The sequence below is a fragment of the Lutra lutra genome, chromosome 6 (assembly GCF_902655055.1).
Source record: "Lutra lutra chromosome 6, mLutLut1.2, whole genome shotgun sequence".
In the NCBI taxonomy this organism is placed as follows: domain Eukaryota; kingdom Metazoa; phylum Chordata; class Mammalia; order Carnivora; family Mustelidae; genus Lutra; species Lutra lutra.
In genome coordinates, this window is record NC_062283.1 from 75,418,448 (window position 1) to 75,436,368 (window position 17,921).

The following is a 17,921-nucleotide window of genomic DNA, read 5'->3' on the forward strand; positions in this document are numbered from 1 at the left end:
TATAAATATCTGAAGGTTTTGATGATTGTCTCCAAAAAGGTGTGATAAAAAAAATATGCTATGGAGAATATAATCTTCTTGTGTGCAGCAACCAATTTATTAAAGTGTATCATCTCAAAAAATGTTTAAAAAAACTAAAAAAAAAATAAAATGCATCATCACATGATATCCTTAGATATTTATTTCCTATAATCCATAAGAAAGAATAGACATTTTTTTGGTCACACTTTTCTCTTTTCAGGTACAACTCTCATTTCCTTTTTACTTCTTATTTATCTTACTTCTTCCCAACAATCCCATTTTACTCCCTTTCATAAAGTAAACTACAGTTTTCTGTGGCAGTAAGTCTGAAGTCCTCTGGCCTGCAGGATCTCTACCTCATGGACATGTTTCCATTACTTCTCTTCCGCTTTCTGACACTAGCCCTTAACTCCAGCCAACTCTTCTTTTGATGGCCTCTTCACACCATGCTTTTTTGGTTTCTGACTTTGAAATAATAGAAAAATATATATATTGGCATCTGCCCTTGGTTCCTAGCATAGAGTTTCTAAATCTCCTGAGTGATGAAAGCATTTTTGTTCCAATGAGGCAATGCTTGACGGGCTCCTGAATGAGGGCTGGTCACCAAAAAGCCATGATTAGAAGCTGGAAACTTTCAGTCCCACTCCCCATCTTCCAGGAAGGGGAAGGGAGGTGGAGATTGAGTTAATGATCAATCATGCCTATGTAATAAAACTTCCATAAAATAATATCAGACATATGGGGTTCAAGGAACTTCTAGGTTGGTAAACATATCTACAAACAAGGAAAGTGTCTCACCCTAAATCCTATGGTATCCTTTATCATATCATTTATTATAAACTAGTAAATGTGATTGTTTCTATGAGATCTGTAAGTTGTTCTAGTAAATAATTGAATCCAAGGGAGGAAGTCACAAGACCCTCTGATTTGTAGCCATTTTGGACAGAAATTGTGAGTAACTTGGGGACCTTCTACTTAAAATTGGCAACTGAACTAGGGAGCAGTCTCTGAACCCTAAACACAAAGGTCTGAGCCCTTACACTATCAGGTCTGTGCTAACTCCACGTCAGTGTCGGAAGTGACTGAATGACACCTAGCTGGTGTCACAAAGAACTTCTTGATGTGGAAAACAAAAATCAAAACACAAAAAACCCCATATATCTGGTATAGGAAGTGCTGGGAGTGTGGTAACTGCTTTAAGAGTGAAGAGACAGAAGTGAGTTTTTCTTTTACATCACTTCTCTCTTTCTCCAGTTATTCAAAGCTAACCATTCTTCAAAGTACAAATTCTGGAATCATCTGCCTCATGAAGTATGCCCTGACTACCTTTGGCTATAGGGGAAGAGTGTAGAGTGGAATTGTTTCCGAAGGGCTTACCTGAGGATCAAGTGAGAGCTTTGCTCTGCATCAATAAGACAATTCTGGACCCTTGTAATCACTCTCCTTTTTTTAAATCCCTGAAGCAAGTCCATGTGGGGTTCTATTATTTTCAGTCAAAGCGCTTTGAATGAGGTATGTGGCAAGTACCACATTTAACGATTGTCTTGTACTGTCCTCAATAGTGGTGGGCACAGTGGAAGCACTCAATAAATATTGAGATCTGCTCTGAACAACACAGTAGCCAGTCATCACATGAGGCATTTGGGTACTGCAATGTGACCAGTACAAACTGAAATGTGCTATATGTGTATAACACACACGCAATTAAAAAAAAATAGTGTAAACTATCAATATATCTCTGTATTGATACATAGTGAAATAATATATAGGGAGCTAATTAAACATTAGAATTATTTTAACATATTTTAACCTTTTTAATGTATCTAGTAGAAAATGTAAAATTACATGTGTTGTTTACATGATTTTACACTAGACAGCACTGATTTAAGATGGTGTTTTTTAAAATCAGGAAATATGGAAGGAAGATTTCTATTTCCCAGAATTTTTGGAGCTTATAGGAAAATTTACAGTTTACCCTATATATTTAGAATGCCTATCTGTACGTAGATATTGGTATTTTAGGGGGTGTCTTCTGCAAGTTTTGTCTGTTTACAACATACGAGCTTGATCCATTCCTAACTATGTCATTCTTCTCAGATATAAAATTATATCTAAGTTAACAAACATTGGAAAACATCAGAAAATAAAACATCATAGCTCAACCATATATGCTCTACAGCAAATCTTCAGTGATTGAAGGTTTAAGGCAGAAACAGGATTATTTTATTTCATTCTACTTCAATCGCTGAAAAAAATTCATGTATTGGAATGCAAGTCACTTTAATCTTCAAGCTTGAGAACATGATAAAATATTTCTGTTACAAGTCATTTCAAATAACATAGTTTTTTAAGTTTCACATAACTAAGTTTAAAAGTTAAATGCCTGTCAGAAGGCTTAGTATGAAATGACTCAATCTCTGAACACATTAAAAACATAAATATTTTATGAATTTCAGCTGGAAATTTATACTGTGTGCCAAAGAGAATTTATCATCAATACAAGAAGTACTTACTTGATACTCTTGCAGGTTTTCCTGCTAAAAAAAAAAAAAAAAAAAGGAAACAAGTTTTGTTTAACTCAGATAAAATGCAAAGACATTATATGTTGATGGGCCAAATTAAAGTACCTAACATCTTTTGACTTTATTAAGAGTTAATGAAAGAATACAACAATTCCCTGAGAACATGCATCTTTGAATATATTAATCGCTTTTACATGAAATATCAGAAAAGCTGTTAATCACTATAGATGTCACAACATATTTATGCTTTTTAAAAACTCTTGCTGGGGCACCTGGGTGGCTCAGTGGGTTAAAGCCTCTGCCTTTGCCTCAGGTCCTGATCTCAGGGTCCTGATCTTAGGGTCCTGATCTCAGGGTCCTGGAATCGAGCCCTGCGTCTGGCTCTCTGCTCAGCAGGGAGCCTGCTTCCCTTCCTCTCTCTCTGCCTGCCTCTCTGCCTACTTGTGATCTCTGTCTGTCAAATAAATAAATAAAATCTTTAAAAACAAAACAAAACAAAAACAAAAACAAAACTCTTACTAAAATCAGCAGGATCTTTTTTTAAATTAAGTGTCTTGGTTCAACTCAAATTATAGTTAACTTGAGTAAAATTACTTTGTGTGATGTAATTAATCGAAATATTTGTTTAAAGTTTCCAAATTCCATAAACTGTATTATTGCGAATTATTTTCCTTTCAAAAGTAATAAGAATGAATAACTAAACCTTAAAAAGCAACATGCAAAATCAGTTTAATTTTTCATAACCTTTTACCTGTTAATATCAATGAGAAGCCATAATTCTTCAAAGTAGTGGGTTTTTTTACATTAAAGTATATGTATATAGGACAAAAATATAAAGTAAATCCTTTTTTTCTTGAAAAAAAAAAAAGATTGGTAACATCTACTTTCTACTAGCATTAGTCTAACTTTTTTTTTCCGTATAGTTGACACATAATGTTACATAAGTTTCAAGTGTATAAGTGAGTTTATACTCACAAATTTATACATTATGCAATGTTCACTACAAGGGTAGCTACCATCCCAACATTAGTCTAATTTAAAGGGCTGGTCTTGAAAATACACATTTTTAAATGCATCTGCATTACATGATTTATTTTGAGACTTATAGAGTTTCTAATATAAACCCAAAAATTACAAATTGACAAAAAATTTATTGGCATTAGTTAATGCCAGTAATTTTTTTTTCATTTGAGATATTTATGGTTTCAGTGCTAATACAGTCACATGCCTCATGTATAAAATTACAAAACAACATGTTACTTTTCCTTTAAAAATACTATCATTGGCTAAAAGACAAGAACTTAAAAAAGGAATACAATAAACTTTTATTGAAATATAATAACCATCTTTTGAATGAAAGAATGAATAAGAATGTGCCTGTATTCTCAAATAGCTCAGGGTAGTCTTGTGCTTTCATATATAGTAATTTGTCCTGTGTATTCATAATATGAAAACCTTGGAAATGATGGATTCCAGATTGGCAAGAAGGTACTGTTCATCCAATATCTAAGTCCCTTGTAAAGCCCTCTAGTTATAGTTCGAACAGACCACTCCCTTGGGGACAAAGTTGGGTACATTTACAGTTTACCTTTGGGTTGCTCTGATTAATAGAAAGCTTTTCTCTTATGTGAGCCACAGTGTGATGTGGTAGTGAACTGTGATTGAATGAGTTCGTTAAGTCTTTAGTGTCATACGTGGAACCAAATCCTTTCCCTACCATGTATAAACATTCTGAGATGTTAGACTTCTTTCATCACGCTTTAAATTGGGCATCTTTAAATTGGGCACGATAATTGGGCTTGCGCTGAGGAGTAAATGAATTAATTATAGGAAAGTAAGTGCTAATGAGTTTTTTTAAGTAACTGGTATCTTCTCATTCTTCTGGCTAATTATCTTAAAAGATCTTAAGCAATATCTTAAAAGTTAAGAAAATAGAAATAGAAAATCTATGCCCCTATCTGCTCCTACAAATTTGGTTTATTTTTTATTCTAAATTTTATCCTCTAATATTACTGATATTTATATGTCTAAATTACTAATGAGTATATGTCTAAATTATATGTCTAGGTATGTCCTGCTATTGCAGGTGTCCATAATACAGTAAACAGAAAGAAGGGAGCAGTGAAAAAATAAGCCTCATTTCCCCTTCCCACACTGGAGTTCTATACATTTACTATGAATGAAAACAATTGTTCAATTATGGCATGTTTACTTAGAGTCTTAAAATTTAAAACATTTAAATCTTATTACATTTTGAATTAATTAGTTTAAAATTATATCACCCAGACTATAAATTTCAGTTATAACATCCATTTACAAATTTTTGATAGTCAATATCACCAAAAAAGTTCATTCTCATTTTAGGTAAAGGACATCTTCCTGCCATGCACATGCAGGCATTTTCCCTCTACCAACCACTTTTTGTTTAGGTGGAATTAATTTAAAGGGCTAAATTTAGATAATAAAAAATATATTTATGATATCGGCTATATTTATGTAAAACAAAAAATAATTCTCAGCTATACCTGTTTTTACAACTATATCATTTTTGTCCTTATTATGCATATTATGAAAGTCTTTTGTAACAGAGAAATTTATCTTCTGGTATGTACTGGATTAGTTTATTGAATGTTTATGTTGTTAATGTTCCAACTTCTTCACATTTGCTAATTTTCCATTGAAATGTAAACCTCCTGCTAGATTTCCTACCTGTCCACTTCCTCTGCTATTAGCAGAAGTATATAAATGCTAGATTTCCTTGCTTTTAAAAAATTCATTGTTAATATTAAGTGCAAACATAATTTAGAAACCTCCATACCAACTTAGCATTTGAATATTTACAGAGTTAATTCAAGATTACCTTTTGTCACATTGTGTGATTGAAGACTTTCTTTTCTTGTTGAGACTGTCGATAAGGAAAATGTAAATTAAACTATGAAGTTTTAAAGGGAACTTTCATGAAAATTTTGACTGACTTCAACTAAGATTTGGGAATATGGGAATAATTTAAATATTGTAAATATTTTCTCAGGGTGTTTTAAACAAATTTTCTCTTCTGCTAACACTTAACAAAAATATATATCAGGAGTAGAGATTGTTTTGTTTGCATAAACAGAGATTAACATGATTGCAGGATTATAATATTTAAGTTAAGGACAATCCATGTACAATGGGTCATTCCAAGTAACTGAATTCAGGGATAAACCAAAAAGACCAAAACAAACAAAAAAAAACCAACCTTATTATTAACAATCTTTTTGATAGGTCTACAAATGCCTTCCTTTTGATCCAATAGAATATTTCTTTGGGAAGTAAGGCCTTTGTAAATATTTCAGATAACTCCATTATCATATTATATTTTGTAGTTTGCCAAATAAATACACCCAGCGTTAAAAACACAAGCCGCTTTGTGATGCTTCTAAACTTGTTGCTCACCAAAGGCACAACACATGAATGCACACTTGCTGGGAATGGCCTGCCATCCACTCGTCCTTTGACATGGCCATTACCACATATCCACTGGCTATTTTCCACATTTCTTCTTTTAATCATACTAGCACTCCTCATGTACACAAATAAAAGTTTTATTTTAAAGTGATATACATAAGCCTTAACTCAACAATTCTGGCCTCAGGGCTTTGCATTATGCTTCTCCATCTTTAAAAAATTACCTTTTTCTTCTTTAAGATGTTTCATTTCTGCTTTTTCTGTAGAGAAAAATAAAAGGTAATTTTGAGTCACATAACATTTATTCATAGGTCTTCCTGAGGTCTGGAATTAAACTTTGTGTAGTCAATATTCACATCAGGCATTATATGAAAAGAATTCTACATTGTTAATTTAGAAATAGCAGAACCTATGTTTTTATTTTCTTTAGATATCTAACAATAAGTGATACCTACACTCTTGCATGGAAAATCCTACAGTGAACTGCACTTCTGATATGTGCTTTAAAATCTCTATTCACATTTTCCAGAATTGTTTTTAAATGATAATAATTATGTATTTTTTATTTCTGTGTTTTTACTGTTAGTTTGGTATACATGTCTTTAACACTCCATATTCTTTACCTTTACTTTCTTTTTCAGATTTTTCAGTTTTCTTCTTCCCTGGGTGGGGGGAATATAACAACAAGAAATCATCAGTTCAAAAAACATGACTTTCTTACCCAGTCTTGAAGTAAACAGTTGGATATGGGACTTAATCCCATAAGTGGAGGGGGTTTTAGGGCTCTGCATTTTCAAGATGTGGCGGAAGAGTATACCTCCTGTGTGTGAGGACGTATATATTTTTGTTATGATTGGTTATTTGGCTTATACTCAGTCGCCCGGATGGCAGAGCCCCCTCCCCTTCTCTCTCTGTCTTTGTTTTTATGTGCTTTGAAGGAAAGCTAGAGCAGACCATGCATTTAATTAAGTGTAAACTAGTAACAACAGGAGAAACATCTACTTTTCAATTGTTTTCTTTCCGAAATGAGAATTAAACTGGTGCTCTGGATGCTCAAAAAGTAAACTCTGGGGAAAAAACAATGAGAGTCCCAAAATATCTTGAAGCAAAATGTGGACACACGCTTTTCAAAACAGTTTCAGTTGATTGATGATTTTCTTCAACTGCAGTTATCAGACAAGAGTGAGAAGAAAACCAATACGTAACGAGTTAACAACCACGTACGTAGTGGGAATGTGGCCTATATTATCTCATCTAATACCCATAACGAGCCTTTCCGGAAGTCATTTTCTCTGTCCTACAGGTGAAGAAACCCGGAATCTGAGCTGGTTAAGGGATTTTTCCCAAATGTAACACAGCCAGACAGAGACTCAAATTTACATACAGATCTGTTCCCACAGATCTGTATTACCTCCTTTGGAAAAGTTAATATTTACCTGATTCTGTGACTTCTGATGTTTCCTCTTTCAGAGAAAAAGAAAAAATACAGTAGAAAAAGAAAAAGAAAGAATAGTTTTATATTTCAGTAGCAGACAATTGAGCTTTATCTCAACGTATTTCCTATTAAATGCCACTAATAATGACAGTAAACACATATGCTCAAAATGGCAGAGAAATGCACTAATAATATCTCTGAAAACTGTAACTAGAAATCTATTTTGAAGTTAGAACTACTCTACATACCAATCTAAAACATTCTACGCCCGTACAGTAGAATTAATCAGTTTGAAGTCCTTCGGTTGGTTTTCTTAATTACAAATAACAAATTATAAATCTTCACAGACTTTTAACTTGATCTTCATATATGCATGCATGCAATCATTCATTGAATATTTATAAAGCAACTTCGTGTATAAGACGTTACACTAAATGCAATGGGTGGGGTTGTGGGATGAGGCTGAAAAATATCACAGAAATAAACTCAACTCACAGTGACTACTGTCAGAGTAGTGAGACAAGATATAAAATGCTACTTATCTTTAGTCTATGATAATACAAAACCAGCCTCACTTTTTGTTCTTTTAGTTAATGCATACACCAACGATATTTTAAAATATAACATGGCAGGTTTTTAAAAATATATTCTTTCTCACAGTTCAGTTCAAGTGAGAACGTTTCTATAAACCTGATCCATTTAATTATCAGTCTTCTGTAACTTCTCTGGAAGCTATATCCAAAATTCAAGAAAAATTGATTAAAATATTTTATAATAATGAAGATGAAAAATGAATAACGTTTCATAAACAGAACAGTATTTACAAAAGATTACAGTGTTACATCATGTTAGCATTGTAGCTTTGACTTTCAACCCTTAATTTTTGCAATACTTTTCATATCCATAGCAATAATAAAAACTAAATGTACTAGAGATTTTCTCCAACCCGAGGGAAACGTTTAATATTTTAACATCAAATTCAATTAGAAGAAAATTGTAGCTGCATTTGTAAGGAATCAGTCATGATGCTCTTAAGAAACCAGGTTATTCCTTGGCATTTAAAAATTTTAGATACAACTCTAGATATACTTTTGTTTGAAATGCACATATTTTTACTCCAGGTTAAAGTCTGGGTCATAATTTAACCATATTAAACAATAATTTCATTTTTATGAAATTACATAAAACTTCAGAAATTTTCAAAAACTGTTGCATTCGTATTACTGCTTGGAATGTCAAAATAAAACAGAGATTCTGAAATACTAAAAACAACTTACCTTTAGGCTTTGAAAAAGTAAGATAATAAAAGACTAATGTGCTAAGATTCAATAATCAGAGACAGGTATTATGTGTTCTGAATTTTTCTTAACCCAGTAGTGACTATTAGAGGACTCTCCATACTATGTTTACTCAATACATCTTAACAAATAGAAGTACATAAAAGAGAGATGAAACCACTTTTTCCACACAGGCATTAGTTATCTTGGTAAATATATTAATTACACAGGCATGAAAGCAGGAAACATTCTTGGCATTCCCTCATATATCCTGGTACAGTGTAATATATCTAATAGGTGCTCGATAAAGACATGTTCAGGGATCAATGAATACAATACACACAGTATTCTTTGTCAATCAGAATCATTTACATAGGTAATGGCATACTGGCTATTGCATTAATGAACATACTTTTTTTTGGCTGCATATACAATGTAAAGAGATAAAATTAAAGTAACTAAACAGCAAATTCTTAAAATTTTAAAGTAGTACACTTACTTGAAGTTGGTTTAGGTTTGTCTAAAAAGTAAAGAAGAAAAGAAAACCAGCAATCATTTTCTACCTATAAGTAAAATACCAGCCCTTTATATTTGTATTTCTGTATGTTTGAGTTAAAATAGGAATAGGCTAAACATATTGAAATGAGCAATAGAAAATGCATTTTGAATAATTTTAAAGTTATATTCCTAATGAATTCCCTATAGAAGAAATTATACAGCTTTCGAATATAAAATCTTCTTGGTCTCTTTATCCCTATGAAACCTTATCTCTGATTTGATGCAATATGAATGCTCACAATAATTTGAATGCCTTATTACTTCTGATAACATAAAATGCATATTCTGGCATCATCTTTTTAGAGTACATGTTAATATTAATATTAATTATTTAAGTCTCCCAATCCAGCATTTTAAATGAAGAAGCTGATTTTATAAAATCTCAGGAAGAATGGGGGCACCAGTGTGGGTCAGTGGGTTAGGTGTCTCAGTAGGTTAGGCGTCAGATTCTTGGTTTTGGCTCAGGTCATGATCTCGTGTTCCTGAGAGCTGGTTCTGCACTCAGTGGGGAATCTGCTTCTCTCCTCTCCCTTTGACCCTCCCCCTGCTTGCATGCTCCCTCTCTCTCAAATAAATCTTTAAAAAAAAATTCCTTTTTAAATAAATGAAATAAAATCTCAGGAAGAATAAATGAGTGGTAGGTGAAAAACACAAAACTATATCATCTAAGTATATGATCTCTTTATCTGATATTCTTTTTCTTCTGAAATTATTAACTAAAAACATTGATTATGTAGTCATACACCTAAAGAGCCATTTATTCATAAAAAATGACAACATATGGTCATGACTGTGAAGAATTCAAGTCATTCAAAATTGTGTCAGCTAATTCTAATTCATTAACTGTGGCAATATAAATGAATCCAACTTATATCAGAGAACAATTAGAAATATCTATAAAAATTACACTGGATACACCACTTCACTAAAAAATTTTACTTTAAAAAATTTTACTCCAAAAATAAATTCACAAAACTAGATTGGTAGACATATTTATTATTGACTATCATTACAAAAGCTTGTTAGACAACTTGAACACGCCAATCAGAGATTAGTTAAGTAATTTGTACAATTTTATAATAGAATACTATTAATGTAGAAATTCTTCATGTGTTGAGATTAAACAATATTCAAAATATATTAGGGACAAGGTAATTTACAGTATTTATACAAATCTTTGTGTAAATAAAAGTGGGGAAATATATGTTTATTTGTGTGTGTATATATATGTATATATGCTGTGTGTGTGTGTGTGTGTGTATATATATATATATATATATATATATATATATATATATATATAGCTAGAATGAGATGATAAGAAATAACAGCAATTACCTATTGGATATTTTGGGAATGGGAACTGGTAGAATAGAAAAAGAGAGAGGAGAAGGAGGAATATTTTCACAACCTCCTATAGTATATGCCTTAGTGTTTGAACCATCACAACTATCATATTTTTTAAAAGTCAAATAGCAGGGGTGCCTGGGTGGCTCATTTGTTAAGCATCTGCCTTCAGCTCAGGTCATCATCCCAGAGTCCTGGGATCGAGCCCCACATCAGGATCCCTGCTCAGCAGTAAACCTCTTTCTCCCTCTCCCATTCCCCTGGCTTGTATTCCCTCTCTCACATTCTCTCTCTCTGTCAAATAAATAAATAAAATCTTTTTTTAAAAAATCAAATAGTGAGTGGTGCTTGGGTGGGTCAGTTGGTTACTCATCTGCCTTCAGCTCAGGGCATGATCCCAGCATCCTAGGATCGAGCACCATTTTGGGCTCCCTGCTCACTAGGGAGTCTGCTATTTGCTCTCCCTCTGCCTCTCCCCTTGCTTGAGCTCTCTTTTCAAATAAATAAATAAAATCTTTTTAAAAATCGAATAGCAATTTTTTAAAGAATTAAGCTAACATTTTTCTATTTTATATTTAAGAAAAGATATCAAGTTGAAATTCATAATTAGTTTTCAGTAAAATGGAATTTGTGTAATTTGGCAAGATATTTTACAATACTACAGTGAATCAACTTAATCAGTATGATGAATGATATTAATATTGACAACAGTGAAAGGAGTTTGTTAATCATGAAAGCAATACTATTTCATTAATACTGCTATATTATAACCATAAGAGACTCTTAACTACAGAGAACAAATTGAGGGTTGTTGGCAGAGAGGTGGGTGGGGGGATGGGCTAAATGGGTGATGAGCAGGGCCCTTGTGATGAACACTGGGTATTGTATGTAAGTGAAGAGTCGCTGAGGAGTCGCTGAATTCTACTCCTGAAACAAATATTAGAATATATGCTCACTAACTACAATTTGAATAAAAACTCAAAACAAAACAAAACAAAATACTGCTGTATTATAATAGTATGTTTGGCAATCCTATATATGTTGGTTATAATATTTAGCAAAATGTTTGATTGTCAACAATAACATGACCCTTATGTCAGATAAACTAGATTTTACTTGAAAACCACAAGACTAAACAGTACTAGAAATAAGATGAAAAGCACTTATATGTTTTAACTCTTACTTTAATAAAAATAGCGAATTAAGACAGAATATAAAAGCACCTGTTTTTGTAGATGGATATTCTTTTTCTTGGTGTTCACCTTTTTCTAGAAAGAGAAATTAAAATTAATTGGCAATCTGTGGATTGTGTAGCAAGCATTTCTTATTTATGTCTTTGCAAGTGATTGTCAGTTTCTGCGGGAAGCATGCCCTCAAAGTCATTTGCATGTTGGAACACAGAAAGAACATTGCCATAGAAACGCATTATAAACATGGTTAAGTTCATCCTCAGGGTAACCTGTAAGACAGTACATAAGGTTCTAGCCCTCTTGGGGTCATATGGTGTATGAAGAGGATAGAATATGACAAAGAGGAGAAAAAAAGAGGAATTTTCTTTCTCTTCCAAAGGTAAAGTCATTCCTTGCGGATACTTTTTAAAAAATGACATTCACCTTTGGCATCTTACAAGTCCCCCTTTTTACCCTTCTGATTCCTTCTAGCTCCTTTCCTGCCAGGTCAGAAGCAATCTGTGCTGGACACTAGTTTCTTGTTGAAAATTTAACCTGAACCAGCCCTATATCAGAAAGTATCACATTTTGTGTTTTCATTTTCCTGGACCACCCTCTCTTTCCAGACGAATCTCAGCTGAGTCTAGAAAGGGTCAAATGGAATCAAATGTGTAATTGATACTCCTCTTAGCCCTCTGAAAAATACTTGAAATAGAAATAAGAGAGCTCTGTCTTTCATTAAGAGTGGAATTTCAGATGGAGCCATTATAGGCTAGGACGTATGTTGAGAATTGTTGGAAATAGAGCCGATCACTGCCAAGGATTAGTTCTTTCTAATCATCCCCGGGGTTAGTCCTCCTGAGCTATTATTGATGTTTACCTGTCCTTTTCTTCCATCACTCCTGAATTTGGAGATTCTAAAAGTACTACTATTTTCCCCCAACATCATGCATCAACAGTGAAGGAGGTGGGAAGATGCAGGACCTATGTTGTCATAAGACTAATCTGGATATTTATAAATTATCCAGCATGTAAGAATAAAACTTTCATAAACTCAATTTGCATAAATGTTAATATTAAATAGGCATGCAAAACAAAATAAATTGAAAAGCTGATATTCAACTTTTTAAACTGGCATAATAATAGCACTACAAAAGTATAATTATTACAATAACAATAATATCAAATCCATCTTTAAAACACATGCAATTGGTTCTAGAATGTGAATATATTCTATTAGGCTCCATACATTTGCACCTTCTCTCTTGAAACCACTTATATGGTCTCCTAACTAATCTCACCAAATTCATCTTTGGGCTGTGTCAATCCATTTTTCCTGTAGGATCCAGGGAATATTTGACCAACATGCTTTCACTGTAGTTGTGTTTCATAAATACACAGCAGTGGAGGACCAACATCACAATCTGGACACAATTTTGGACTTAATTACTACCAGTGTGACAGTGAACCCATGTTTATGTCTTTCTGAGCCCAATAGTCAGTTTTTAAACTCTCTGCCACTGTAATCTCTGAATCATTCCTGAATAGTAAAATGGATGACCTTTTCACATTCATACTCATGCGAGAAGTCCATGATTTTCAGGAAAAAATGGCAATATGATTACAATCTCATGGATTTCTAACTACCGAAGTCTACCTACAGTACAATTAATGCTACTTAAATAAACCAAAAACAATATGTGGTTCATAACACTGATAATTGAAATGATCATTTCATTTTCCTTTGTTATTCATTATGAGTGTTTGAGAGCTAGCTGGTTCACTCTAACCTCTCAGTGGTATTTTATAGTCTAGATGGAGTCACCCTTTTAGTAATAGTTATATAGTGATACAACTTCCAAAGATTTCTTCTGTATAATTAGAGCAAAGTATTAATTAGTAGTGAAATGCAAAGATGTCAAGTCAAAGCCATAGCAAAACATTATTTTATCATCTATACAGGTATTTTAGATTAAGGCAACACTAAAATCAGCAATTAAAGAAAAAAACAAGCAAATTGTTAAAGCTGAAGTAGCCAAGCCAAGCTTTTCAGACTTTATTCTTTCCATCTCTTACTTGCTGGTTTGGGCTTGACTGTGGGTAATGGAGAAAAGTAAATGGCACATGGATGAGTGCAAACCATTGAAAAAAAAACTCTTTAGCTTCTGTATTTATTTCTTCTTTGCTTTAGGTTCTCTTCTTATATTAAGCTTAAATTAAGCTTATTCCATTCTCTCTGAGCACTATTATTTCACTCTCATCAAATACATCAATCACACTGCTTGCTGAAAAATTATGACACACAAAAGGTATGCAAAATTTAAAACAATCTATATATTGGCACACAAATACATTGGACTAGCTTCTTGATAATCCCCGAATGCCCATATAACAAAATGAGATCCTCAGTGAGCCATATTAACACCTTAGGGTGCAAATTAGATGAATGGTGAAATTATGAGCTTTGATAATGGCTTTAATAGAGTACAAGGAACATGTCAGGTGATGTGTAAATGACCTTATAAGGTTTCTTTCTTTCCCGTGTGTTAATAGGCTATAATTTTATAAATAATTAGTTCTTTCCTGAATTCTATTATATTTCCTCTGAGAAACTGTATTTAAATCCTGATTAGCATGATTATTTTAGTTAAAATGAAGAAATTACTTCATAGACTTTGTTCTTTTGAAATGATTTTTTAAATAAGGAATGGGACTCCATAAACTGCCAGTTACCCAGGTGGATTGAATTTCCACCTTGGAATTCAATGGAAGAGATTCGGTGGTTTAGGATGTCAGTTGAGATGACATCCATTCATCCCTATAGGAAAGAACTTCAGAATGGTAAATGTGTGTGCGTTACTTTTTTCTTCTCATATAAAATACTGAGAGATAGACTGTTTTAAATATTATATGTTCTGTACATTCATACAACCACATAACTATCTGTAGAACCCTCATTAAAGGATATTATTCTATCTAATGCATGAAGAACAAATTTCATAGTTTCAGATTCTTGTGATTTTACTATTTGAGGAAAGGTGGTTTTAAAATAAGATTAAACACCTAGCAGTATATGATTATCAATGTATTACTTGGATTACCTCACGAGTTATGTGTAAGTTTAGATCAATCACAAATAATTGAATTATATCATGCTAGTACTCCACTGTTAATTTTATTCACTATATTTTTCAGCTATTTACAAGAATTCACAATCTTAGAATTTATGGCACTAAAACTTACACACTTCAGTGATGATGATGATGATGATGATGGTGGGGTGTGTGTGTGTGTGTGTGTGTGTGTGTGTGTGTGTACCCACATAACATAAAACTGATACACAGAAGGAAAAGATGAAATATCTTATTTACCTGTTTTTTCTATTGTGGTAGCTTTTACCTGCTTGACAACTTTTTCCTCTGTGATAGGAAAAAATGTTAACACAAGTAGAAAATTTAAATGCCTCGGTATAAAACAGTGACATATGTCAACTTTGATATTTTGTTTTCTCTTTGAAATAACACCGATCCTGAGAAAAACTTAGCTGTGTTTTGTTTTGTTTTGTTTTTTCCAGTAAAGCAGCAAGTGATATCTTCTATTCAAATTGGATGGAGCACAAAGAAAATGTGTCCAGCTGCAGACATTTTTGGCAGCTATCCTTCATAAAAGTTTTCCTAATTGGAATTATCCCCTGTTCTGCCAATACATACGCTACCCCTTGCTTTCCCTGTTTTTCACTGTATTTATCTACACAGGGGTTGTTTTATAAAACAATAATCCTTTTTTAATAATCGAATTTGAACAGGAAGAAGCAATTTTTTTAAAAAAAATTTCCTTGGCAAGAATCCTCCCTGGGAACCCAGGGTTAGCTTAGTGACCCAAGTTTCATAGTACAAAGCTGGGGAAAGGCAAAAGGGATACATTTATGGGATGTCTTCTGTCCTCTATGCCTTTATAGATGTAGTCAAAGAGATTTGAGTCAATGTAGAGAGATTATTGCAGTGATCCTATGTAAAATTAAACTTTACAAAAATTCAGCAGTGTGAGTGAGTCAATGAGAACGTTTCCCTGGGAAGCAGAATTTAGAATATGAATATTACCACTAAAATAAAAGAAAGGTGTGCCCGGAGGACAGTGTGCTTGCTGTGCTCTCAAGACTGAACTCTCTCACTCTCTGTATTTCAGCTCAAAATGACTGACACTTGGGACAGTCAGGAAAGTAACAGAGTTTTATTATTCATTCAATGAGGAAGTTCTAAAAGTTCTTTCTAAGATTCTGCTTATGTCAATGAAGACAACTATTCCTGGCTCTTCATACTCCAGGTCTGCTTCTTCTATTCCTATTGGTGTCTCCTATACTTTAAAGCATAGGGAAATGAATCAAATGGACTCAAACCCATTTTAAGCAGTTTTTCTACAGGAAAAAATTTGAAAGTGTAATAAGATATGTTTAGAGAAAGTACTCTTCTTTTTTTTAAAGATTTGTATTTATTTGACAGAGAGAGAAAGAGAGAAAGAGAGAGAGCAAGAAAGGGAACACAAGCAGGGGAGTGCAGAGGGAGAAGCGGACTCCCCACTGAGCAGAGAGACTAATGCAGGGCTAAATCCCAGAACCTTGCAACCATGACCTGAACTGAAGGCAGACACTTAATGACTGAGCCACCTAGGTGCCCTGAAAGTATGTTTTTAACTTATTAAAGATTCTAACTTAACCACATTCATAACTTTGGGTAAATAATTCAGCCTGGAATGAAGGACAATTTTCTATAGAATAACTTAGGCTTGGGACTGCCTCCAAATTAAACTCATATTTAATTAGCATAAACAAAAAATTAAAAGTTTTTATTCTTAAATAAAAAACAATTTGTAAATGTCTTGGTAAGTTCTGTATGTCTTTTTATGAATGCAACACACTGGCTTACCTCTACTATCTTCAAAATATAATTATGACCAGGAATGAAAACCAAAGAAAATGAGGCAAAGATGGAAGAAGGAAGGAGGAAAGGAAGCAGGGAGAAATGTTGATTTCTTTTTCGTGGGGTTTTTGGAATCCAAGATGATCATGCTTACATGAGCCATTCTGGATTACAAGTTTCCCAAGGATGTCTTGCTTCAAACAGGACAGAACAAAACAAAGTGTAGAACCCATTCATTCACCTAAGTGCTGGCAGTGATGGTTTTCGTGCTAAGCTAAATCTCTGATGGGAAGGGATAGACTAGCTGTCTAGTTACACACCTGACAGGTCAAGTCCTCAGTTAAAACACACTGTGAAGATGACTAAAATTGGAGATGTTCTAGAAGTTGGATGACTTAAGACACGGATCATCCCTGAAAACTTTAGGTTACACATTAAGCTCTTCATCCTGTTGAAACTGGAACAAAGAGAAACAATTTGGATACCACCTGCATAATACCTGGTTTTGCATGAGAAACAGTCTTTTCTGGTTTTGCTATGTCTTGTTCTGAAAACAATAATAAAAAAAACTTTTCAGATGTTTAGAAGCTTTGTAAGTTAATGTATGGTGATTTTTTTCCCCCTGTTTCATAGGTTAGTTATTTATTAAGCAGAAAATAACAGACAGATTTCAACAAATGTGTCCATGGAGAAAAACTGTTTCTAAATTTTCATGTCATTTTAATTTGTATGAAAAAACCTGAAGGTTTCGGTTGCATGAAACAATATACCAAGAATTCTTATTTACATTTAAGCACTTATAATTCCAAAGCATAGGCTGTAATAAAGCAGAAATGCCAAAGTAGAGATGGCAAATATACATTACTGAAAATATTTAAAATTTTCTTGTGAAGATTTATTTTGACAAGATGAAATTAATATATAGATACTATGTATTTGAGTTTTTTTTAGATGAAGTTCAAAAGGAAACATTATGAAAAAAATAAACTCAATTAAATTACATGCAAAATTATGGTATTTTTATAATAACAACTAAAAGTTTTAAATGGCATTAGGCCTAAGTAGAAGTTTTAAATGGTGTGCGGCTTCTGATTTTAAAAAAATGTAAGGAAAATGCAAAATGTTTCCACCTGGTAACATTCATCTGCAGGAAAAAAAAAAAAAACTCAACAAAAACCAAAAAACAACCAAAAAAAAAAAAAACCCAAAAATAAAAAAAAGGAAGTCAG

The 17,921-nt window shown here is 33.0% G+C and overlaps 1 protein-coding gene across 1 annotated transcript in view; it reads right to left on the reverse strand.

The window, feature by feature from the left end:
- LOC125102962 (triadin-like) overlaps positions 1-17,921 on the reverse strand; it is a 154,862-nt gene that overhangs the window by 28,471 nt on the left and 108,470 nt on the right. Inside the window, exons 14-23 of the mRNA XM_047734650.1 lie at positions 17,192-17,239; positions 15,148-15,195; positions 13,853-13,870; positions 11,831-11,875; positions 9,202-9,222; positions 7,427-7,453; positions 6,614-6,652; positions 6,215-6,250; positions 5,404-5,448; positions 2,535-2,558 (exon numbers count right to left, since the gene is read on the reverse strand). Coding sequence (XP_047590606.1) covers positions 2,535-2,558; positions 5,404-5,448; positions 6,215-6,250; positions 6,614-6,652; positions 7,427-7,453; positions 9,202-9,222; positions 11,831-11,875; positions 13,853-13,870; positions 15,148-15,195; positions 17,192-17,239 — 351 coding nt within the window. The remainder of the gene's footprint in view (positions 1-2,534; positions 2,559-5,403; positions 5,449-6,214; positions 6,251-6,613; positions 6,653-7,426; positions 7,454-9,201; positions 9,223-11,830; positions 11,876-13,852; positions 13,871-15,147; positions 15,196-17,191; positions 17,240-17,921) is intronic.